Genomic DNA, 25,236 nt, shown 5'->3' on the forward strand with positions numbered 1-25,236 from the left:
AAGGGCAAGCTTGAATTTAGGTTTTTTCCAGCCTTGTAAAGGAGTATATTTATATTTTAACAGACTTCCTATCCTTCATCATTTTCAGTACCATGTTCAAACTGTTAATTCTCCTTTGCTGTCCTTTATTTTTCTTGACATCAGAGTTTTGAGAATTTGTTGGTAGATTAAGACAATATCTTCCAGTTAATGATGGCCGTAATTCTCATCACTGGTTTGATTGATAAGAGACTGGCACTGCAAGGAGAAACCAGTGACTGATCACTTGGCCATCTCAGTCACATTTGTCCAGCTGTATAAATGCCACATACTCAACAACTATTTTTTGAAAAAAAAAAACAGTACTTGTTCCTTCAATCACTGATCATCATTGCTTTCCATTTGTAACAGTTTGGAAGCGATTACGTTTACATTTAGTATTTCAGTTTTTTTTATTTCTGTCTTTCTATCAAAATGATAATTAGTATATGCGCTTAAAAGGTTCAGTGTTATGACACAAGAGAAAATAAAGTTCTTTTCTTTGTTGCTATCAACTTCTCTTGGATCATCGACGCCACCACACACCGAGTGGACAGTAGGCGCATGATACTCTTCCCAGCTAGCTGTGCGCGCTATCTAAAAGTCTTTCGCGCTGATCTGAAACAGCCTCCTGAGACGAACGGCCACGAGGAGGGGACGGGTCAGTCACAAGCGTTACCTGTAAAAACAAAGCGAAAAAAACAGTGTCGGTTAACTTTAATTTGGAGAGGTCGATTATTTCCGGAAGAAGGAGGGGAGAGGTCAATGGCGTGCGAAAAACCGAGCGAGGGGGTGGCGTTACAAAGTTGGTTCAAGATTTATCAGCAATGAAAAACAAACCTTATTAAAAACACCACGTCCGTAATACTCGGCCACAACAGAGAAGCCGTCAGCGGCTCTTTCCAGCTGAAATAAAATCAAGAAAAACATTAGCATATGCTACAAAATAACCATTTAAAGCCGGAGAGTGCATTACAAAAATCAGAATTCAATTTCTCCCGAGACTATAAGTTCAAAGTTGCACGTGTTAGTCATGGGAATTGAGAATTTGATCAGCAAAGAAAACTTATTGTAACCAAACAGTTGAAATACTCGCTCACGTTTTGTACAAGCGAACAGTCAACGTAGTGGCGCATCTTGACTATTTCTCCGAGAAAATAATCGAGCCTGAAATTTGCGGAGTTTTACGAATAGTTTGAGAATAAACTCGAGGCTTAGATTTTGAAGAGAATATAATTTTGTGAATGTAAAAATTTGTAAGTACAATTCAATTATATGTTTTTAACTAAACCGTATAAAATTCTTTCTTTCTCTACACGGCAAAACTAGCCAAAAACAACAAAAACAGCACTAGCTGTTTGTTCGATGCTAATAAAATTGTTGCGACAAAGTTGTGTGTCACATCAGGCTTTGTTAGCTACCATCTGGCTCCATAATTGCTTCAACGCCATCAAAGTCAATAGGGAGTTTAAGAAGCTACGACGGCGACGCCGAGGAAAACGTCGATTAAAAAAATAAATTTATATTTTACCTACGAATTTCGCGATACTCTAAAGTCATTTACTTTGTTTCTCACTGTCAAAACTATCACGAAACTGAATCTGGGACACAGCGATAAATTTGAAATAGAAATTTAAAAAAAATTAGCCCTCGTGGTTCACGTTCTTCAGACAACGCAGAATTTGGTCATTTCACGTTGTTGTTTTGCAGAGGACGACAAAGAAATGTACCAAGAATTATAACGCACGTGTACAGCCATTGTTCTCCTAATTAAATCTTTTGTTTAGCGACGTTCCCGTAGCCGTTGCCGTCGTGGTTTTCTTAAACTCCCTAATAATAACTCATCAGAGGCAGTTTTTAAGGCTAATCTTAAGACTTATCTTTTTAAGCGTGCATTTGATTTGTAGTTTTTACTTTTTATTTGTAGCCTAATTGTATTATATAGCGTATTTAATTCTTAGGATTTTAACTTTTAGGATTTAGGATTTTAGGTTTTTAAAGAATTAGGATTTTAATTTTAAAGTATTGTAAAGCGCCATGGACAATTAGTGGAAAATGGCGCTATATAAATGTATATTTATTTTATTTATTTATAAAACGGAAACGTCATACGCCATAATCTAAGAATATTCATAAGAATATTTTCAGCCTAAATCGGCAGAAAAATAAGGATATTCAGCCACGGCCGGGAAAACAATATTCCTATATCAAAATAAGAGGTGTAGTCATGATAAGAGAACCAATCAGATTAGCGTATTTGTAATATAACACAATGAGGGCCTGCTAAACAAATACCAGTCTACTACCGCAGAAATTTTTTTCCTGACCTGGTGATGAAATTGCTCATGAAGATCTTTCGCCTGCTCTTGTTGTCTTATGATGTCAAGAACTTTCCTGTTATTGGAAATAAAAATCTGTTTATTGTACACTGTACTGTATTAGTATGGAGTGGGATGGGGGAGGGAGCGTTAATATGGAGAAAGGTGAAGGTAAATCTGTGTTTAAGCCAAGTGGCCAACGAAACTGACGCTTATCTTCGGTTTCTTTAGTATGAAGCGACTAGGAGTATTTTTACTCTTCCCACCCCCCGGATTGGAATCTTGTCAGTTGCGGGTAACCACCCAGCATGTAATTCGCTTGTACCCATTTATACACCTGGGTGGAAAGAGGTACTGTGAGAGTAAACTGTTGTGTCTTGCCCTAGAACTCAGACCACTCAATCCGGAGTCAAACTCAAAAACCATTTCGTCAACGTGTCTCTCATTTAATAGAAGTTTAGCAAATATATCCAAGTCACAGGGTCAAGGGTTGGGAGGGAGGAAAAAAGGAGCTCGGTCACGGAATTTTGTGTTATTTTGGCCACGTACAAAATTACCTTTAAATTGAAGGAGATCTGAAAATAATACTTTGCTAAGATAGAAAAACTCCAAAGAGATAATAATAAACCATAAAGGATCAAGGATGGTCAAGGATGGAGAAGATTGACAAGGATTACAAACGACGAACTTGAAAAATTTAGGCTGAACTTTTCAAGATGCGCAAACCGTGACGTAATTCCTTTAATTGAGGGAGAGAACTCATTTTTGTTTTCATCCTTGAAAATTAGGGAGAGGACTCAAAAGAGGAAGGAACAAAATCAATTTTAATGGTCAAGCGTGGTGTCACAAAACATATCTAAAAGAGAGTCGCACACACCTGTTTTCAGGAGCACATATCGGACATTCGTTGTCTGTCTCAGCATATCCCTCAAAACAGCTGCGAAAAAATGTACAAAGGTTTAAGACAATCATGATCACGTGAAACCCACGAACATGCTACGTGTTCTACTTACATTTGATGAAATGAATGTTGACACAGGAAATGAACGGCTGGCAGGTCCAAAGGTCGGGAGCACACACTGCACTTTGCACCTTGAAATATCTTCGCACTAGTAAAAGAAAAAATTGCGTGACTTGCGTGACAATAGTTTACAAAACGCATGATAAGACAAGGGGCTATGTGATGAGATCAAAACAAATGGATTCTTTTGAAAAACAACGACCATTAGACTACGAAAAGGGAGACAAAGAAACGACAGGTCGAAAGTCAAACAAACAAGTACAGACAAATGGGTGGAAGGGCAGACAGACGGGCAGACAGACAGACAAACGGACAGACAGGCAGACACACAGACAGACGGGCAGACAGACATACAGGCAGACATACAGACAGGCAGAGGACAGACAGACAGGCAGACAGACAGACGGACAGACATACAGGCAGACAGACAGACAGCAGAGAAACTGGTTAGGGTTCAACTGACAGACCGCCAAACATAGACCAACAGTAGATGTTACAGCCTTCTGACTTTTTGGTATTATATCAGTATTGTTCAGCTGCTTTTTCAGTAGAAAACAAAACACGAAATGTGAGTTAACTAGACAAGACGATCTATAGATCACTGTTAAGTCAATGCTTGTACGAATGTCCATGCAATACTAGCCATTCACACCTTGTCTTCAGCTCTTTAATCTGGTTCCTCATTTTGTCGGTTTCTTCTCGATATTGACGAATATAACGTTCATCCTGAAAAACAGCAGATACAAAATTGAACAACTCTGAACAGAACAATGTCTAACATGAGTTCTTCGTTATCATGGGGTAGTTACTCCTCTAGCTGTAATAACTATGGGCAATCTTCCCTCCATTTGATCTTCTCTACAACAAGATTTTTGCATAAGGAACGAGCCTAAGGTGAGTCTAAGGTGGACACCGCACTTCACGTTCTAAGTTGCCCATTTTGCAATCCTGTTCCATCTTTCACTTCCTAATCGACACCTGCCATTTGTCCAGTACTGCACTACAAAATCAAACTACTAATGTTTTCATATTATCTAGCTGTGATTTCTGCCTCCCTTTTTAAGTTTGTCCACAAGGTGACCCATTTGCATTGTCACCGCCATCTTCATATGTCCTATCATTTGTGAGGTACTGTTATTCCTGGGTGTCCTGTGACTTACGAATGCTTCTGAGAATCACTATCATGACCAAAGCCCTAATGAATCCTAAAGGCTACCTTTTACTTACGTTTGCAATGAGTTCGTCTTCCATTTGTAAACGATGAATAATGTAATCCTGGAAAATAAACAACCATTGCAAGCACGTTAACTGCTAAGACAAACAACATAGCTCCGACTGACCTAATGGTTTGTGTGCCTGGTTCCAGATGGCCGGGTTCATTGCGTTGTGTTCTAGGGCAAGACACTTCACTCTCACAGTACCTCCCTTCACCAAGGTGTATAAATGGTTACCAGCGAGGTAACTAGTGAGGGCGCGGCGTGGAATGCGTACGACTACGGATCGAGCGGTCCGTGTTCGAGCCCTGGCCGGGGACATTGTGTTGTGTTCTTGGGCAAGACACTTTGCTCTCACAGTGTCTCTTTCCACCCAGGTGTATAAATGGGTACCGGCGAATTTAATTTTAAGGGTAACCCTGCAATGGACTAGCATCCCATCCAGGGGGGAGTAGAAATACTCCTAGTCGCTTCATACTACAGAAACCGGGATAAGCTCCGGCCTGATGGGCCACTTGGCTCACATGCAGACTTCACCTTACCTACTTTACCCTTGCGAAGTAACTCTAGGTAGGACTAGCATATAACATCAAAGCAGGATAGGAAATTAGGATAACCTCCGCAAGTGGGACATTTGCTCGACACACACTTCATCTTAAGAAACATTGTGATTACTGTTTTTTTTTTTTGAAAAATTGAAAAATTATAACCAAGAGCACGTTTACCTTGACTACAGCTAATGTTGCTGTGGAGTTGTGAGCCAGATTTTGGAGCACGAGCAGCGGAGACATCAGGTTTCCACGATCGATATTTGACTTGTGATTAAGGAATTATCCAACTTATCTACCAACAGTGGTGCACATCGCATTTTTTTTAGGAGGAAGACGTTTTTACTCAAGCAAGTTGTCATGCCATTGATACACAAAGAATCTTTAGCCTTATTCTGCCACGTTACTTTTCACCAAATACTACATCGTTGCTAATCTCCAAACTTCTATAATGTTAATTTTTCAACTTTGTTGCGATCTTTGAAGTTCTTTGTGGATTTGTACACAAATATCCCTAAGGGAACACCCTAATGTGTATCAGAATGTCCTCTAAGAGAACTGTCTCTTTACTAGATGCCCCCATTGACGAAGACGTCCCTGGCCTACCGGAAGATGATACCTTAAGGGAGATGTCCTGCTGTGGGTGTTGAATTAGACCCAACATTAGGCAGCGTCCTCACTACGCCGGAGAAATTTGAAAACGCGGCTTTGTTTCTACGGCAAGGCCTACCGTCCACACTAATCCGTCACGAAAACAGAGTTTTTCGAAAACGCTCTTCAAACCGGAGGAATTTGAAAACGTCGGCTTTTCGTTTTCGTGTGGACTGAAAACATTTTGAAAACGGAGCTTTTCGAAAACGATGACGTCACGATAATCACGTGATTTCCCTGCCCGAGTTTTGCTCAAACACAAATCCAAAATGACCGCTGACTGTTGCGTTTTTAAACTCCTCCGGCGTGGTGTGGACTGAAAACATTTAATGCGTTTTTCTTTTAGAGTGAAACCTCCGTTTTCAAATTCCTGCGGCGTAGTGTGGACGGAGCCATAATCAATTTGAATCGCTTGACTGAATTACTATCGCCTGCTTGTTAATTAGCAAAGGATATGAGAGAGCACTTCCATAATCTGAGACTTGCAATCTGTCTCCCGCCGGGCAAAGTACGACAGAGCTTGCACCCATAAGCTTGCATCTAAAGTGCTGCAAGGAACATTAAAACGATTTCAGAAGACGGCTTGCTAAAACGTAACACCTGCTAACTTAAGACAGCATTTAGTCACAACCCTTTAAATACACTTCTTCGTACTGATTTCGATTTCTACCTATTTACGCACGATAAAATGAAGAGAGAATGGTGGTAGATCAAGACGATAATCCCCTGGTTGCTGCATTTCTTTGTCTTCGCTGTGGATGTTGGTGATTTATAGTAATTTTACCTTGATGGCTTGATAGAGCGGTTTTCAATCGAGTGTTGTAAAACCAAAACCAAACCAATAACTTACCAGTTAGACTACTCGGCCAATCTTGAACCGTAGTAAAACCAAAACCAAAACCAAAACCAAAGTAATTGCCTGATTACTTTCGAGTCAATTGAAAACCGCTCTAGTATCTTCCTATATAACTTATGTCATAAAACTAAAGTAATAGTATTAATTTCCAATCATCTCTCAACAAGTAATGATCACCTGTTATATAGATTTGGCATATCACCGTCATAATTCGCCAAACGCCCTAAAATTTTAGCTACAATCCTGACCAAAAGTCTTTGGGACACTTGACAAAATGCCAACTGGTGACGCATTAGTTTGAAGTGGGAAGTCATTATTCAATTTTCCGAGTACCCCCACCCCCTGGGGGTGGGGAGGGGGAGGTGAACAGAAAGACCATATGTCGGCAAAAGCGTTAAGTGTCCTAAGACTTTTGGCCAGGATTGTACAATGGTATTGTCAAGACTTGGGAGGCGCTCTTAAGGCCACGTTGACTATCGAAATTCATACGAAAATTCTCTGCAAATTATCTGCTGATATATGGTAATGCTGTGCAATGCTTCCTCACCCATATTTCTTGCATGTGTCAATCACGTGACTGTACTCATTCTGTTCCATGTGATAGTGAAGTATCTGTTGGTAACTGTTAAAATTACGAAGAAAAACGAATCTATGAGACCTTTAAGAATGCATTTCCTCACCACATTATGTAATGCTATTATAAAGTATTTTGTTACGTTAGGTCACGACAATTTTAATAGCTCGGTTACGAACTGTTGTTACGTGAGGTCACGCAAGTGAAGGATATTCAGTCACGCTAGGCTTCTTGTTTTGGGAGCTTCTATATCGCTAAGTCCTTCCATTTTAAGAGCGTCCGCCACGTATGGTCAAGCATTTTCAGCTACAAACTTGCCTGGAAGTTGCACATATTAAATAGAGATTCCAAAGAAATACAACGAATGAAGGGAAAGAAAAACTTCCATTGTTAAAAGAAAAAAAAAACATGCTAAACACTCCACGTGAGAACGTCACGGCTATCAGGCAACGTCGTTGTACAGCAACGTCCCTGAAATAATACCCGGGATAACCCGCGGGATCAGTTAACTCTACTGAAGGAACGGGATACTGAACATAACATACATAGTGTACAACTACTTGATCAGCAAGTTGAAGGACATGAAGGAGCATGAAGCTTTCTAAACTTGATGCAACAGTAAATTAACGTTTCTCAACTATTTCAATTTGATAATCAACTAGGTGTTTCCCTTGCGGGTTTCTTTAGAAACTATTTTGTCACATCACACCGTGTACTCACAGTTTAGCCTTTTCATACAGATACAGGATGCCTGCCTTGAAATGATGCATTTGCGCTAGCACTAGGGCGTGGTCAATGTCATAACGAGCCTGAAAACAGATCAGCATAGCAATTATTAATATATAGATTTAGCCAAGCCTAAAAGCAGAGCTCTTGATTACAATAAGTAAACCTGGCTTGAGTCTGCGATTCAATCGAAACCCAGTACCTGGGTAGCGGTCAACTTCGAAAAAACGCGTCACCTCGATGAGCTCTTAACCTGAGTCCGAGATATCGTCATGTGATACTGGTAAGCGGATACCTTGTTTTGACAGGTGTCAATTGGCCGTAACATGGATGTCCAACATCAAAGATGTAGCTCCGCTATTATGACTCTATAGTATTTCTACAGGGCACTTAGGACAGGAACATAAGCAGCATACAGTCACGTACAAATTTCCTCCTTTGGTCACATGATTATACTTCCTCGCACCTAGTCCCGAATGGCTACACAAACACTTCAAATTCCGAGTGAATAACGCAGAGTCACCATGTGGCCTTTGCTGTAACCTCACACGAGCTGTATCACGGAAGGCACAGGTTCAAAACACCTAGTATTTTAAAGTTTGTCGTTCAATGGGAATTTAAATTGTTACCTCCACATTTCTCAGCAAATCAAGGGCTTTACGTTCATGCTCCACTTGTGCCTGTAACAGAAAGAAGTCAACGCAGACGAAAACTTACAAAATAGAGATGATTTTGTCATTTTCAAGTAAGCTTTGTTTCAATAAGGATTTATTTCGTTTCACTTACAAAATACTGTAACCTATTCGTGGATAATTCGTACGCCAAACGAGGTTCTTTTAAGGTACGAAACCCTGTTTCTGTAACATCACAAGATTTTCCACGCTCGTATACATTTTGTCCTGATTTTTCTTTCACATATATTGTTTTTTTATTTTTCTACAAGCTTCTTTCTGTCAGATGTGTTTTTGGATAACATTTCAAGGAGTCTAACATTGGGAATTACAATTTGCTACCGATGTTACATTACAGGGCAAGACTCACTGAAAGTAGAGATTTCTCGTAAAATTTAGAGAAGCGAAGTCTATCTTTTCACTCAGTGATACGGACGAAGGAAAAGACATTAGTGGTTACGTGACATGATGTTATTGCGTGACAATACGTCACAGTACCTCTACATTCTTCTGGCGAGCAGCATCATTAAGATAGAGCTCAAGAAGTGTGTTATACACAAGGTTGGACGAATGTGGCTGCACCTGTGACCAGAAAGAAACACAGAGAGAGTGAATCGTTTGTCTGATGCCTAACCAACGAGAAAGAATGAGGAGAGAAAATCCTATATTTTTGAGGGGAGGGGAGGGGAGGGGTGGGGAGGGGAGGGGTTGGGCGGGAGGGGAGGGGTGGGCAATAGGTCATATTCGTATTCTCGGTATTGGACTGGCACTAGCTTGCAGTAGAGGCTCATGTGGGGAAACATCATTAAAAAGCGATAAATATCATTTGCATTTGAAAACACTCCCTGCATTAGCTTCAGTTTCAAGCTAGTTCCAATCCGATACCAAGAATACGAATATGGTCTATATTTTTAGCAAGAATTTTTTTCAGCGTCAGATCAGCCAAGAATTTTTTGGGGTGATTTCCTTGATATTGTTTGTTTACGTGACTCGCTCAGCATGAGTTTATGGTTGGTTTTTCTTAGGCAGAACGAAGTGTTAAGTAACTACCTGCCACGAGTGATGAACCATGAAATAAAACATTTTGAAAGTATTCGTTACCTGCACCATGTGCTCAAGAAACTCAATCAACTTTGCCTTCTGATGTACAAAGATGTGGATGAACTCTTCCGCGCGAGCCTTGTAAATCGTCCTGTCCACATCCGAAGCTGGATCTGAAACAAGCGCATAAATTATGTTAGCATGTTATATCATAATTTATGATACTTACAGGGGAGGTATGGTGATGAAACATATTCGATATGTTCACGAACAACAGGCGCCGGCGCAGAAGCAATATCTACTTCGGGAGCAACATGTTTCTGGTCACAGAGCGGTTTTCAAACGTAATTGGATTTGCATTACTACGCTGGATTGAAAAATTCACACCACGTTTTCATCCAATCAGAAGTAAATACAAAACCAATCGTGGCTCGCTCCTACACGTTTTCCCGCGCGTTACGTCGGCTACATGTATTTACTTCGAGTTTTGATTGGTTCGTTGGATTGTCTTTGTCGTTTGTGATTGGTAGAGTCATTACTTTGGGTTGGTTTTACGACACTCAAATGAGAACCGCTCTCGTAATAATAACGTTGACCAGAACGGCAAGAAGACTCGTCCCAGGCCCCACTTCTCCCCTAAGCCTCCTCCTTGACTCGCCCCAGTTCTCCTGTTCCTTTACACTGATCCACATCGTTTGCCAAGAGTCAAATTCCTGTCAGGTTGCCATAACAAGTCGCCAGCATCATTTTAAACACTACAGTGAGAGTTAAGTGTTTAGCGCAAAACACAACAAAATCTAAATTCACTTTTTTAAACATAAAAGACCTCACGTCCTCAATATCCAACTACATGCACTTAAATTTTGCAGTTGGCTTTATCTACACCTGTCAATACACATCCCGTCACTATGCAGTAATGGATGTAAAACCAAACTCATGCATCAAGGAAACAAATGATGAACGAATGAATGGAGAAGTGAAGAACAATGTAGACCAGTGTGACACTAAGGTGTGATGTTATGAGAGGAACGAGGGAAACTGGGGACTACAGATGTGACGTAAGACGAATGACATGGTGTTTCAGATCGTGATATGCGACATTGTCACGAGAATGAACGGTTAAACAGTGCCTCGGTGTTAAACTAGTCAATACTTGTGGCCGAGATTGACGTTTAACTGAAAGATCTTTGCATGTTAGCGCTAGTACGACTGTAAATCAAACTAGGTCTGCGCGGCGGGATTAGGCGGGCACTCGAACACCAAGGTCGTGTTCTATTGGGATCAACAATTTCAATCGCAACCAGTTTGGGTTGATATGGTTGACGTTTCTCAACAGAACACTTTTCCAACCGTTTTCGGTTGAAACGCGGAAACTCCTGGGAATAGAGAGCTACAATCACGCGACATAATCACGCAAAAAGGTTTTTCAACCGTTTCCTCTTAGTTTGAGACTGATTGAGGCTGATTGAAAAAGTTGATCAACCAAACCTACCGAAAACGATTCTTCCCCAATAGAACACGAAAACCCCAACCAACAAGAAGCGGTTGATCCCAACAGAACACGACCCAGAACTTGAAGTCGTGGTTACACGAGCGATTTTGCAAAGGAAACTCGAGTAGGCACGCGTAATGTGACAGATCAGTAAAGTCGATCTTACACGAAGTACTGTTTACACCAGACCTATCGTGACGTAAGGTATGACGCACATCCTATGACGTAAGAAGCGTAATGTGAATGAAAGTATGGATATCAGTGGATTGCTGTAGCTTACCGAGAACGGTTGTCATGGTAAGAAAAACCCCGACACCGACTGGTGAAACAGAACCAGAAACTGTGCCGCCCACAGAGCAACAGCATCAATATTCTCCTTACTGATTTTCATATAATAACTAAGTTAACCTTGGGAGAATCTGGATTTTAAACAACCCTCTTTTCTGAGACGATCGCAAAACCTAATCTTGCGATTAGCTATAAATGTCTTGAACAGTTCTTGAAATTTGTGGCATCAGAGCTTTTTGATCAACTACTATAACTTGATTAGTTCAATAATGGTATCCTAGCTATTTTTAGTCAAGCTTACTTCCTTATGCGTTGCTGTAATTAGGCAAGTAAATAATAAATTACAATATTTAGAGAGGAAGCCACATCAGCCTTAACTGGTTTTCATACGGATTCTCTATCCTGGTCGAATTGGAATTTGGAAATGTTGGTTTTTGTGGAGGGAGGAAAACTGGAGAACCCGGAGAAAAACCCTCGGAGCAAGGCGAGAACCGACAACAAACTCAACCCACATGGGACACCGAGCTCGGAATCGAACCCGGGCCTCATCGGCGGGAGGCGAGTGTTCTCCCCAATGCACCATCCCTTGTTGTAGCGAATCAATCAAGTCTTTTCCAATTTTCAATCCCCTAATCACGCTTGCAACATGCACGAAGTAGACAGCTGAAATATCGATCGTTTAAAATTAAGCAAAATTTACTGTGGGGCCTTTTAAGTTTACCGTCTTCATGTCAAACTAAGCGAGTCATCGGAAGATTTCATGTAACAAAACAAAGAAAAAGCGAAGTTACAGATTGTATTGTGAACTCACGTTCATGAGGAGGTCGTTGTGGTCTGTAGTCCGTGCACAGTACTTTGAGCAGTTTGGTCGCCTCGTCAGGGACGGCGTTCACCAGACTCTTGCCGTACTTTTTCATGTTATCTTCAGCCTTAAACAAAGTAAAAATTGAGAGCTAAGTTATATTTCAGTTCAAATTATAATGTACATTCTTGCTCAGGTTTTTAAATTGCCAAAATTCTGCAATTTGTTGCTGGATCTCGCGCAACATGCTTCAACCAATCACAGTATAGTCTCAGTATTTTTGACCAATCAGGAGGGAGAGCCAACAAAAGGCAATTTGGTTTACGTTATTTTTCCCGCCCTTTTCTCCGGCCTCTCTGTTCTTGAATTCGCAGCCCACTTACCACTTTGTTCTTGCTTTGTTCCTAACTTCTAAATAAATTGCCACGATATCCATAAGCTATTATTTACATCTCAACTGTACCTCATAAAACTCTAGTTTTCCAATGTAGGACAGAGCTCTCTGGTAATCCTTGAGATCTTCAAGTTGAATCTTCAGATATCTAGGACAGAATTTATTGCACTGTTTGTGAGAATGAACAATTCGTCGGCCAAGGCCGACACTGCTTTCTCACAACGTGTAAGATGCTTCGGTGACACGTCGACAGTTGTTGGTGGTGCCTCAGCACTCGGCAGTACATCAGGCACGCGTCGGTGACTTATCCTCTTCAACTTAATCCCTGCTATGGACAGGCAACCTATATCTAACTTTAACTTGATTAGGTGCTTCAAAAGAAAGCTGGGCTAGGTGTCTGTTAAAACCACGATTACTATAGTGAACCACGCAATGATATTGCGGCGAAATTGAAAAGGAGAGACATTTTTGGACCCAGTCGATAACACTTACAGGTCATGCTGATCATATTTCTCTGCTAAATACACTGCGTGCTTGAAGTAGCCAGCCTGACGACAGACCTAGAATAAAAGAGATACATGTAAAAGTGTCTTGCCCGAAAACACAACACAATAACCCCTGGGTGGGCGAAAATTGCGTAACCCTACTCCCGAAGAAAAACGTTTTTCCGCGGGGGGTGGGTACGGCTGCAAGTAGGCAGGTGAAATTTTTGAGCCTGGAGCACTGAGCATAAGCTCAATATTTGAAACATCTCAACGTTAGTAAACTTTCATCCAGTTTTCTAAATGGTCAAATTCTATCCGTGACGTCTCATAAATGTTCCAAAGTGGCCAAAGTTAACCATATCAAATTAAGCTGCAAAGTCATTTTCAATACTTTGAATATTAAAAATAAGAAATTCCTACACAGTAGTAACAAAACTACATAACATTACCACCATTAAATTTCTCCCAAGTAAGCAGAACTTCAGACTTACCTTGATTGCAGTTTCAACATCAAAATTTAATTCTCTGTCGGTCTGAAAAAAAAAAAAAAAAATGAAAAAACAAAGTAACACACTGCTCACTTCAGCCATTGACTGTACTTCCCAAACATGATTTACATGTAATTTCTCCCAGCAAAATCCTTACAATGTCCAGTAGACAGGTAATGAGAATAAATAAAACCATCAATGAAGGGAAACTATTTTGATGTAAACGTAAATTCTTAAAACTAACATTGTAAGAAATTATATGGGAGTCAGTAAGGAGAAATGAGATTTAGAGCATAAGTAGTACCATGATGAACTCATCCAGCATGGAGACATCCTTGAGTTTGGTGTAACAGTTAAGAAGCAGAGTAGTGTGGTCTGTATTGGCAAGTCCCTGTTTGTGGAGAGCCTAACACAAGATACAAAGAAAAAAACAGCACTCTAATGTACACCTTTACAAGGGTTTCATTACGAGCTCGGCACCAGGCAAATTGACCAGCTGTCAGGATGTTTTGGTTTGACCTTCTAGAAGAAATTTAAATCTAGTTCCAAAAGTTTTGCTCGCCTGTGAAAACCGGTTGCCCTCTTGCTGAAAACATTAATGAAACACCTGCCTTTTCAATACGCTTCGGCAGCCTATTAGGTGAGTGTGGTTAAGGAATGGTTCACATAGATGGAACGAGCCTGATAAGCTGCAAAACCGTACCAGGTATTTTTAACAGGGTCTAGGTATTTAACATACCTATATGCCCTAAGCATATAGTGTGATCATCTGGGTGAAGGTAGTTCTGAAAAGAACTGTTGTTGGTGACTGATGTTTCATCACCAAAAGATGAAGTCACCAAAGTTTGTCAGTCCATGGAGTTGTAAATCTGGTCTGCTGAAACTGATTACTGTGTACAAACCTGAAGATATGCTGTAAGATTGTGAATTCTCTGAGCATCCAAGAACTAGAAAAGGACAACAACAACAACAAAATAAATTATTTGGAATCACTTTCATCATAAAGTCATTTTACAAATATCGTGAGTAGTGTACATCCTTAACTGCTTGAGCTTTCATACGATAACATTACTCATTTGTTATATGTCTAGGAAAATTGCAAACACTCATGTGATGTGTTAATGATAAATTGGCCTGCTCTAAGCCAGTCACAACGAAGTCATTTTCTCAGTCATATAATAATCTGGTTAATTCTCTTTGGATATTAATTCTTTTGCTTCATCATTATACCGACCAATTCCGGGTTATCGAAGTACAGCTTTTAGCAATAGCTTTCTGACAGGGCCGGGCGTTTGTAAATAAAGCAATGTACAGAGCACATCGTACAGTACCTTGCGAATGACGTAAGAAGGTTCCAGGTGACCAATGGTTTTTATGTATTGCTTTATTGCTCCATCGTGATCCCCCTTGCTGAAAAAAAACAACAACAAATGTTAATTACTCTCAAAGCCAAGACACAAAAACTCTGTAGAGCTCTACTAAAGGAACAGCATTATGGCTGATATTTGTAATTTAATGGGAAGGGCCATGAGCTTACAACAGAAAGAGACAAAATGCCAAAAATGTTGAAATCAAAGTAATATCAACTACAAGGAATAAACAACTTTTAGTTCTGTTTTTTTTTAACTGCAAGTAGCTAGACATGGCAGGTTCTACAATTTTTGCCAAATTAAAAGGGAAGCCAGAATCTTTATCACACCTGCCCAGAAATGAAAATTTCTACAATAACGCAATTCCATTATTTTTTTAATTTGTTAGCAAACCGTTTTTCTCCAAAATCCCAGTAATGGCCTGACAAGCAAATACCTACTCAACAATTCAAGCATTTGCAGATTTGTTACCTGTACAAGTGATCTCCATATTGTGTAAAGATGTCAATCAGTCCATCAGAATAGTGCTGACTTTTTGCCAAACTTGAAAAAGATAGGGAAGAGACTACATGTTAAAAAACTTCAACATTTTTATAAACATATCTTGACCAGTTAGTTAGTATCAAGGCTATGGTCTAAGAAAAATTATAACTGAAGGAGCCCAAAGGTCCCTAACCATGAAATCCTGGGTGCCCAGCACTTAAGCTTATATGAGAAAGTGAATTTTTCCAGTCGTTTAAAGGCAAAAGTTAGTTACCTGTGGCACCTGGGTGCTATGAGAGAGCACAGCCCTGCATTTATGCTTCACAAGTTTGAAAATGGTGCAATTGCTAGTGAGAATTCATTCTTATTGTTATCCATAATAAACACTTGTACACAGTATTTTACCTAGACTGGCAAATGATTAGTTGACAAAAGGTTAATGGGCGACAATCTGCAGCAATTTATCACTTATGCTCTTAAAGTTTGAGATCATAAACTAGTCAGAGAAAGCATTATCTTGCAGGCTGCAACTATTTAGGGAGAAGAGTTGAAGTATTGTAAGTATTGTCTATCTACAACTCCATAGAAACACTGAACTAGCACATGCTGTTGACATAATGATGGCGTGAGCAAAGATAATTTAAATTGTGATGATCAAAGTAAACAAGTTGCTGGTTTTTTTTGCCATGGAATTTCCTAAAAGAAATACAAAACAAGTTCTCCATGCTTCGACCGAGTTATAAAAACACTTGTGAATGTTTAGGAGAACTCAAAAAAGCTGTGGAAACACTATTCGCCTGTGGCTCGTGTTCCCTCAGCATTTCTCGTTCTCCCAAACTTCCACTCATGTTTCTATAACTCAATAGAAACCCAGTCATGTTTTCTATTTCTTAAATAATTAAATGAATTACTCCTAAAATCATCGCTTTCAAGTTTGTTATGTAGATTATATTTGTTTTTACAATCTTTCATAATTTCTTCCCTGAACCCCTAACTTGATGTTGTTAATTCCGAAATTCTACATTACATTTAAAAAAACCAAGCTGAACTATACTGTCATAATTATTTGCATACAACAAGAAATTAACAGTAGATGTTATAAACTTCTTGAAAAATAACTTCCACAATACCTGATAGCCATTGCATAAAGATTTTTCTTGAAAAGAATTTCTAATTTAGTTTGTGTGTCTTTCTCTTCCAACTGAAAAATCTGAAAACAAGAAATACTTTATTAAGATCTAATTGGTGAGTGGTATGGTTAAGTCTGAATACAAGCCAAGTGGCCGATCAGGCTGGGGCTTATCCTGGTTTCTGTATCATGAAGCAACTAGGAATATTTCTACTCCTCTATGGATGGGATTTGCCGTTACCCATTTGTACACTTGGGTGGCGAGAGGCACTGTAAGGGTAAAGTGTCTTGACCAAGAACACAACACAACGTCTCCAGCCAGGGCTCGAACCCAGACCGCTTGATCTGGAGACAATCACACAAATTCTGAAACCACAGAGCCTCCACAAGACTGTTAATTACAACTCAGTAATTTGTTGATGGCTCTGGATAGCTTGACTCATTAGACTTTGACAAATGAGGTCTGCATTATTGAATATGAATTTATACATTTAAAGAAAATGAACTGAAGGGATAAAGAGGCAGGGCCAGGGCACCTGGACTGCTTGATCCAGAGATGAGTGCACAAGTGCCTCCACAACTTAAGTTCTTCCTCCACTCTACCTTTCTTGTTTGTTACCATTTCATTTGCCAACAATTCACTGCTGTAGCATCCATTAATAACTAGGCAAGGCAAAGTACTTCATATCATATTAGAGAGAAAGAAGTATCACAAGAAAGATGGGGAACGAAAGCATTGAGAAAAACTATAGCAATTCAAATCACCTTATTTTCCATTGTGATTACAAATAAGCTGCCCCATTCACATATGACATCAATGACACCCTGGAAGGTCCCGGTAAAAGCTGAAAAAATAAAAAAAATAAAAAATAAATAAATAAATAGAGAAATAAAAAATAACAGAGTAAAGATAATATTATGATCTACAATAATATTATTACTGTGATTTGTTTGGCTTGCGACCTGACTCCCCCCCCCCCCCCTAAAAAATACACCAGCTTTAGCTCTGACCACTGTTGTGAAACCTGGTTTAACTTGTCCCTCAAACTCTGTATAAAAAGGCTGAGTGTGGAAGCAATAGCTCCCACAAGCAGCTCTGACCTCAAGTGACCATATAAAGACCACATAAATTTTTCTTCGGCGAAAAAAAAAAAAAAAAAAAAATTATGTAACCTGTTTTGAAACTAAAACCCCACAAACCTATTTATCAACCCAAATCCTATAAAATGTACTATTATTTCACAAGGATATCACTGCTACATGTACTAACAGTAATCCTTACCAATAAACTTGTTTTGAATATCATAAACAGTTACCACATTGACATTCCTTTGTTGAGACGTTCCCCTGCAAACAAGATGTCAGAACATGTTGAAGTAAAAATATGAGGTAAAATATCCTTATGGACACATATACAGTAACTCAGGAACATTAATAAGTTAACATGAATTTTCCAAAGAATCTTTGTATTGAATTCCTTACCCTACTGATGGCCTCGGAATTTGTTTGTTGTCCTGACTAACGACAACCAAATAACCCCGCCACCATGTTACCATTTGCTTTTCACCTATGAAAGCACATTTAATATTATCAGCAACTGATCAAAACCTAATATTTTTGAAAAGAAAAAATTTCATGATCAATAATAATTATTATTGTCTATGTGTTTTGAAAAAATATTTCCATTGTTCTTATAATATGTAATTTGATTTATTCAAAACATACCCATTCTTCACTCAATTTAAAATAATATCTAATCAGTTCATACATTATCATGTTCTCCTCCCCAACTGTCAAATGGGGCCTTAGTATATATCTTTGTGTGGTCAAAATAACAAATGAACTTAATTGATCTTAATTACATTGTATGAATATCAAATAAATGTCATTTTATTAAGTATTGTTTTGTTGAAAGAAAAGTTAATATAAATCAAAATAATTCTGTGCAATGCAAATTAATGCTTAACTTAGTACCTTGGTGCTAAATGTGCACATGCAAATAAAATGCTTCAGAGAACTACATGCAAATTTGTATTACATTTTAGGTTGTTCAGCTAGAGTTGATTACATTTTATTTTATAATACTTTATTACAGTATGAATGTAATCAAGGTTAATTTACGTAATATAATAATCTTGTGCTTAAGACAAACAGACTAGTACATTCAAAACTAAATCATAAAAGATTCTGAGAAGAGGCCAGTAATGTTACTAAGATCCTGCTGTTGGTCAATTTCTCTGGATATATAGAGCTAATATCACTTTGCTAGAATACAAAGACTTGCTGTGACATTATGGTTAAAAGAGCTGAAAAGCTAACTGGGCCAGCTTTGTGTTTTCTTAGCTGCTTCCCTTGAGGAGGCCTTGCTGTACAATACCTTCAAATGCTAAACACGGACCTCTCCCATCAATCTGATAGAAGTATAAAGCCTGCAATATAGAAACAGATCAAGTTGCATACATTATCACATTATGTGATTTCTCAAACACAAAGTGTTAAACAACCACATAATTACGGAACAATTTTTTCATGTCAAAACATTTCATTCTGCAAAAAATTAGTTCAATCCTGCCAAAAAAATGAAAATCAGCCCAAACAGAGATATACGCCCTCTTTGTACGAAATCAAAACTAATCAAAGCTATGACCTGCTTTGTACAAAATCAACAAAAAATTACAGAAAGAACAATGTTTTTCATGTCAAAACAAGTCAGTCTGCCAAAAATTAGCTTGATCCAGCAAAAATATGAAAATCAGCCCAAATAGCAAGACATGCCCTTTCTGTACAAAATCCTTCAACTATTTCTTAATTATCAGTTACTGTAATCTCTTTGGAAGGAAGTATCCCATCCCAACACCCCATCTGACACTGTAACACATCAAAGGCTGACCTCTTTCCGAGCCACTATAAACTGATTTTCTTGTGAAGCATCACTCATAACCGAGCAACGCATTTCACAGCCGTGAGCATCTAACACTTCCTGTAAAGCAATTGAAAAACAATTCCGTAATAATTATTGTATACAACATTGTTCAGACTTCAACAAATACACAAGAATACAAATTGAGAATTTCCTTTAATTTCAGCAGAACTGTCTGCTAGATGTCTTAGTTCAGGGGCTTCATTAGCGTTTTCAGTAAGAGGGCACCTGGTTTTCACTAGCCTGTGTACATCTGCCCCCTCCCCTAAAAAAAAATTGGGGAGAGAGATTCACACTCAGGCGGGCAAAACATTTGGATGGTCAAACCAGGCTGGTAAAATCATCCTCACAGCTGAAAAGATCATGCGGACAAGCTGTTAACTTCAATGTCTTCATTCTAGGGATGTATGTGAATTTGGCAGTACCAGCTGTTTGTTTAGCTGTTTTTTCAGGTAGCACTATGGCGATTTGAAAATATTTCCAAGGAGTGTCAAAAGTTGATGACAAAAAGGAGAATAAAACAGTAAAATCCCAAGGAGGCCTCGCATAGTGGACCAGAAGAAGAAAGCTCAAATGGCAAGCTGGGCATCCGTGATTTCAAGATACCGAAAAAATGAATGGTTCGTGAATCATTACGGAGAATTTTTGCAGGGGAGGGAGGCATCTTTAACTTCTGGGCAAGTAAAAATTAAACAGCGTAAGTGCATTTTGAAAGTCACTGGCCTGAATGGCGAGTACTGTCAAAATTTAGTTTCCAACACTGTAGAAACTATTTGAATCTTGAAGGTTCGAGCTTGTATACCATATTTTGCATGATGTTGCTCCTGACCAGTTTGCTTGAAAATGCTTACTGATGCTAGTACATGGCTACAAATGAAGAATGCTATTCGGATACTTACTCGGCGATCTTTTGCAGAGGTGTTGTATGCAAGAACTGTTTCAGTTGTCACAACAAACAGAACAACACTGTCGCTGGTTTGCTTAAAAGCAAGTCCTGTAGACAAGATTGAAGAACATTATAAAGGTTAAGTCTGTGTCGGGGCAAGTAGTCTCTGGGGCATTAAGCAGTAACTTATAGTGATTCCACAGCAAGGACAGTCAGATATCCTCTCAAAGCTACTGCCTTGATGTTTACTAGTCTATTGATATTAATTCTTTTGAAACTAACTTTACACCTAAGTAACATCAATCAGTGATAACAATTAGCAGCAAAATAAGTAAATAAAATGCTTGGCAATTATCTAGTATCCTTTTTTAAATCCAAAGTTTAAATTTAATAGCAAAAAGGTGCAAATAAAAAGTTTTAAAATATGCAGAAAAAATTAACATTAATAAATTATGCAAGAACAACCTGAAGTTTGCATTTTGTAAACAGGAAATTAAGCTTTTATTTTCAGGAAAAGTTTCTACTGAGAATTTCATTCACAGAAACAAAAGTACAACAGGGAAAGAGTAACTTAACATGAGTTCTTTTAATATTATTATATTATTAGGTTGAAACCTTTAATTACATGTACTTATCATACAAGTTTATAACTACCATTTAGTTTGTATGGTGTGAACCAACCAATGACTTTTGCCAAACTTTACACAAGTCCTCCAGCCAATACCATCACGGCTAAAGCCCTATTTAGACTGACAAACACTATTCACTCTGAAGATGACTTCCGCTCAAGTTGTCGAAACTTCAGTCATCAACAACAGTTCTTTTCAGAACCACGCTCACCCAGACAATCACACTATACGAACTACAGTACTGATACTCCTTGGGGCAAAACACTATTTTTACTAAATTACAATACCATTATAAATATAGAAGAAACCTTGCTATACCTGTAACTGGATGTTTGTCATGATGTATGATCCTCTGCTTTGTGTGCCTGAAAAAACATTATGAGACCTGTATAGTTGTATACACTTGTCTAGTGCTTCAAAGTCACAGAATACACTCATTCACTCACTCACTCACTTTCTTACCTGTCTCTTGTGATATCTCCTTTATACACAAGAACACTTCCATCTGCAAAACCAACAGCCATCTGTGTCAGGTTCTCCATCAGTGCCAGGCATGACACCTGTCAATCACATCAACAAAACCATTGACAGAAAGTCCTTTAATTCTGACAACTCGAAGACAAAAATTATCTATTATTTCTTTCTTCATCCAAACTGCTCAGTGGTTACAAATGCCAACAGTAGAGAACTATATAAAATATGATCATTATTAAATAATGTCTTCTTTCTGAGTGGCATACCGTAGTTTATTGTTTATAAGGTACACTGTTTTTTTGAAGAAGGTCCCTACAGTGTGTTCCAATGGACAATTATTGTCCATGTCAAGACTGCAATCACACAAGCTGGCCAAAAGGCATATTAAAATCCTACAAATACACTGCAAAAAGACTTCAGACACTTCTATCAAGACTGATGAGAAGATTGGCAGGTTGCTGATAACAGGTAACAGCATATATACACATGTGCTACATGTATAACTTAACATACCGGAACTGGTTTGTTTCCTGGGATCAATCGTTGCATACAGCAACAAACTGGATTTCCATATTTGTCAATCTAAAGTAAAATGTACATGTATTGCTTAATACATGTATATCATTATATTTTTTTAAACACAAAAAAATTCCACACTGAAGACATCTGTACACTACATAGAGGACAACATGGAATTTTTTCATCAAACCTAAGGTGTCTCTCTCGCATACGTTATATGTTAGGCTACACAAAGGAAAAGAATTGTTTCATCACTGAATAGAAGTACATGTATAAACATTATAAAGTTCACTCAGGCTCACTGACCATGCCAGCAGCAGGCCGACAACCCTGAGATTCAGTGTCTCAGGTAGCTCAAGAAAACAAATTTACCATGATCCATGCAAGAGTAGAATATGAAGGGTACATGTACACTGCAACTCATCTACAAGTGAGTATATGGCAGCTATGAAAAATAATGCTGTGACTACAGAAAAATACCTTGTCAAGATTCCATACTCTAATGATAGGGTCAATACCATCCACTTCATCTTCCTGGATGTCATAAAGTTAACATGAAGTAAGATAACATACCACGTCCAAATTCAGTAGTAGACATGTTGAGTAAAAACAGTATCCTATAAAAGTGTTGCTGAAAGTACTGCTCAATAGCTTTCATTTGAATGGTCATGTACCACACATTATGGTTTCATCCACAGACTTGAAATTTAAAGACTCCCCATACTTTACAGTTAAAATTAAATAATACCCCACACTAGAGGGGGCTTTCATTTAATAAGGGCCGGGCACCGGGCAAATTGACTGGCTGTGAGGATAATTTTGCCCAGCTGGTTTGACCATCTAGCAGAAGGTTTTCCTTACAAAGAAGTTTGAACAGTTCTACTAGTTTTGCCTGCCTGTGAAAACCAGTTGTCCTTCTGCTGAAAATGTTAATGAAACCCTTGACTTGGGTTTCATATAGAGGGTCTTAAAAGATATTAACCACTTCATGCAGCAAGATAAACAGTACAAAATGGTCACACACTTGGGCTTCGCGAGAAATATTACAAGGGACAACATGTTAGAAATTAAGAAATTAATGAACATATTATAATTACTTACTCCAACGGTGAATAAGATATTCTGCTGTTTCAGTTGATAGAAATGTGACACACGCATTTCATAGGCCTGGAAGGATGTGATAGTCAAATCACGGCCCAGGAAGTGAACAAATCCAGCTGAATCTGTAAAATATTATCAATAAAATCATGTGTGACAAATTACTCCATAATTTTGGTGCAAAATTTCAGCAACTTATAATATTCTTCACAAGTGAAATTACAAAATTGCCATGCCAACGTCTGGCATGAAATTTCTCGAGACAATAAACAAGTCAAAAATCCATGATTGTAAGCAAATTTGTCACTCATGATATCAAAAGGTTTATCAAATGGCATATGTGAGAAATTAGGAAATAATTTCAGTCACGTTTTGTCAAAATTCTAATAATTGGAAAACTATTAGCATTTTGACAAAAATTAATGTGCGAGAGGTCATTTCCTTATTTTGCTTGTCACTATTTGATCACCCATACATACATTAATTTTACATAACATAACTACATGTAGTTACCCGGGCAAGTATCACTAGCATTTTCCTTTGAGAGCCCGAGACGTTTTGACTTCTTCAATTGCAAGACCAAGACTTCAATTGAAAGTGTTTTAAATGTGAGCTTGAGACATTCAGGTTCCAAGATGTTGGAACGTCTTTTATAAGACAAATCAGTACTTTAAGACTTTCTCAGTCTTGCAAAAAATTGAGACTGTGAGACAGCTTTGTGAAAAAATCGAGACTATGAGACTCACATAACTGCTAAAAAAACCAAGACTGTTAGACCCATAAAATTCAATGCAAATTTGTGAGACCCTTCATTTTTCAAGGACCATTTGTCACCTCTCTTTTAAATGCTGATTTGCAAGTTTGCATAAACAGAATTTCAGTAAATTATATAATGGAAGGAAAAAGAGGGCGGAGGAGTGGGAAAGAGAACATGCCCAGTAATTGAAGTGCCCCAACTAATTGCGACTGTCTGGGATTGTAGGTTTGAAAAAGGCAGAACAATGTTTTATCTTACCTCCAATAACTAACTGACCTCTTCCACTGGTACAGGCTGTAATATCAATACCCTACAAAGAACAAAAATAATCTTGTTAGGGGATTCATGAGAACTAAAACATCTTTAAAACAAAAGGAATTAGCTTTTAAAAAATCACTCTTGGTTTAAAGAATAATAATCCTTCCTGCAAAGTACTGCAAATTAACAAAAGCTTGATGAATTTCTCAACATAAAATAAAATACTTATACGTTTGTACATTTAAGGTGATTTTTATACTGTACCCCCCTCCCTCCCAAATAATCAAGAAGTCTAGAAAATTCAGTCGAAATAAAATGAAAGCAACATGGTTGATAATTGGTTAAACCAGAAAGACAATTTCTGATGTTGGTCCACAACAAACCAACTGCCAGTTTTGGTTCAGGCGTGAGCTAGTGAAAGCCAAAAGGCTTGAAACTGGTAAAAATGTTGCAAACCAGGGTACGGCCTGGTAATGAGACCTCAAAATCACTCCAAAATGTCCAACCAAAATTCCAACAGCATGACTGTATGTTCCATTTGCTTTTTAACAGAAATTTCAGTTATTTTTTGTACGATAAGTTTCATTAAAAATTATGGTACACAGTAGGCTAGGGGGACCCTTAATTGTTCTTGCTATCAATCCCTCAAGAACCCATGATGTTTTATTTGCATGTTACAACACGAAGTCGGAGAGGGGTGGGGGAGGGTGGCATCTAGTTAAGAGCTGAGCAATATAAACTATGAAACAAGCAATAAATCGGAGCAACGCTTAAAAAATCCAACTCAAGAATAAATATTGGACCGCATATCCCTATAAGCTAACTTAACATCTTAAGCAGTATCATTAACGACATACCTTGAGCCCCGAAAATGGTTGAGTTGTCCCCGGGTCCTTGAGGACTTCCTTGTCAAAAAAATTGAACCTCCGCCACTACAATAGAAAATAGTTTAGCTTTACGTTGCAGTTTGAAGTGCACTGACACGGTTGTATGCAAAACAAACCTGCAACAGCGCCATGGCGCTTCAGAATTGTCACTAAAACGTCTGACTTCCCAATATTTCTATCGTTTCCTATCCGCCATTTTTGTTTTGTTTCTCACCCCGAAAGGAGCTGTGGGTAATACC

General features: G+C 38.5%; 1 protein-coding gene across 1 annotated transcript; it reads right to left on the reverse strand.

Moving 5' to 3' along the window:
• Positions 1-332: 332 nt before the first annotated feature.
• On the reverse strand, positions 333-25,221 carry LOC145496150 (vacuolar protein sorting-associated protein 11 homolog). Its single transcript, XM_081475794.1, has 38 exons — positions 25,114-25,221; positions 24,968-25,042; positions 24,111-24,162; positions 23,099-23,220; positions 22,478-22,531; positions 21,992-22,060; positions 21,467-21,564; positions 21,323-21,369; positions 20,389-20,483; positions 19,460-19,549; positions 18,947-18,998; positions 18,052-18,136; positions 17,852-17,916; positions 17,335-17,414; positions 16,571-16,650; positions 15,429-15,500; positions 14,919-14,997; positions 14,490-14,534; positions 13,892-13,993; positions 13,591-13,632; positions 13,107-13,174; positions 12,684-12,762; positions 12,229-12,347; positions 11,411-11,478; positions 9,699-9,811; positions 9,096-9,179; positions 8,556-8,606; positions 7,921-8,009; positions 7,174-7,248; positions 6,227-6,318; positions 5,297-5,382; positions 4,585-4,632; positions 4,010-4,083; positions 3,350-3,445; positions 3,214-3,273; positions 2,346-2,412; positions 859-924; positions 333-697 (listed from the first exon to the last, which is right to left on the reverse strand). The coding sequence occupies exons 1-38, from the start codon at positions 25,126-25,128 to the stop codon at positions 599-601; spliced, it is 2,853 nt and encodes a 950-aa protein (XP_081331920.1). The 5' UTR covers positions 25,129-25,221; the 3' UTR covers positions 333-598.
• Positions 25,222-25,236: the final 15 nt, after the last annotated feature.

Source organism: Orbicella franksi, chromosome 8, assembly GCF_964199315.1.
Source record: "Orbicella franksi chromosome 8, jaOrbFran1.1, whole genome shotgun sequence".
Classification (NCBI taxonomy): Eukaryota; Metazoa; Cnidaria; class Anthozoa; order Scleractinia; family Merulinidae; genus Orbicella; species Orbicella franksi.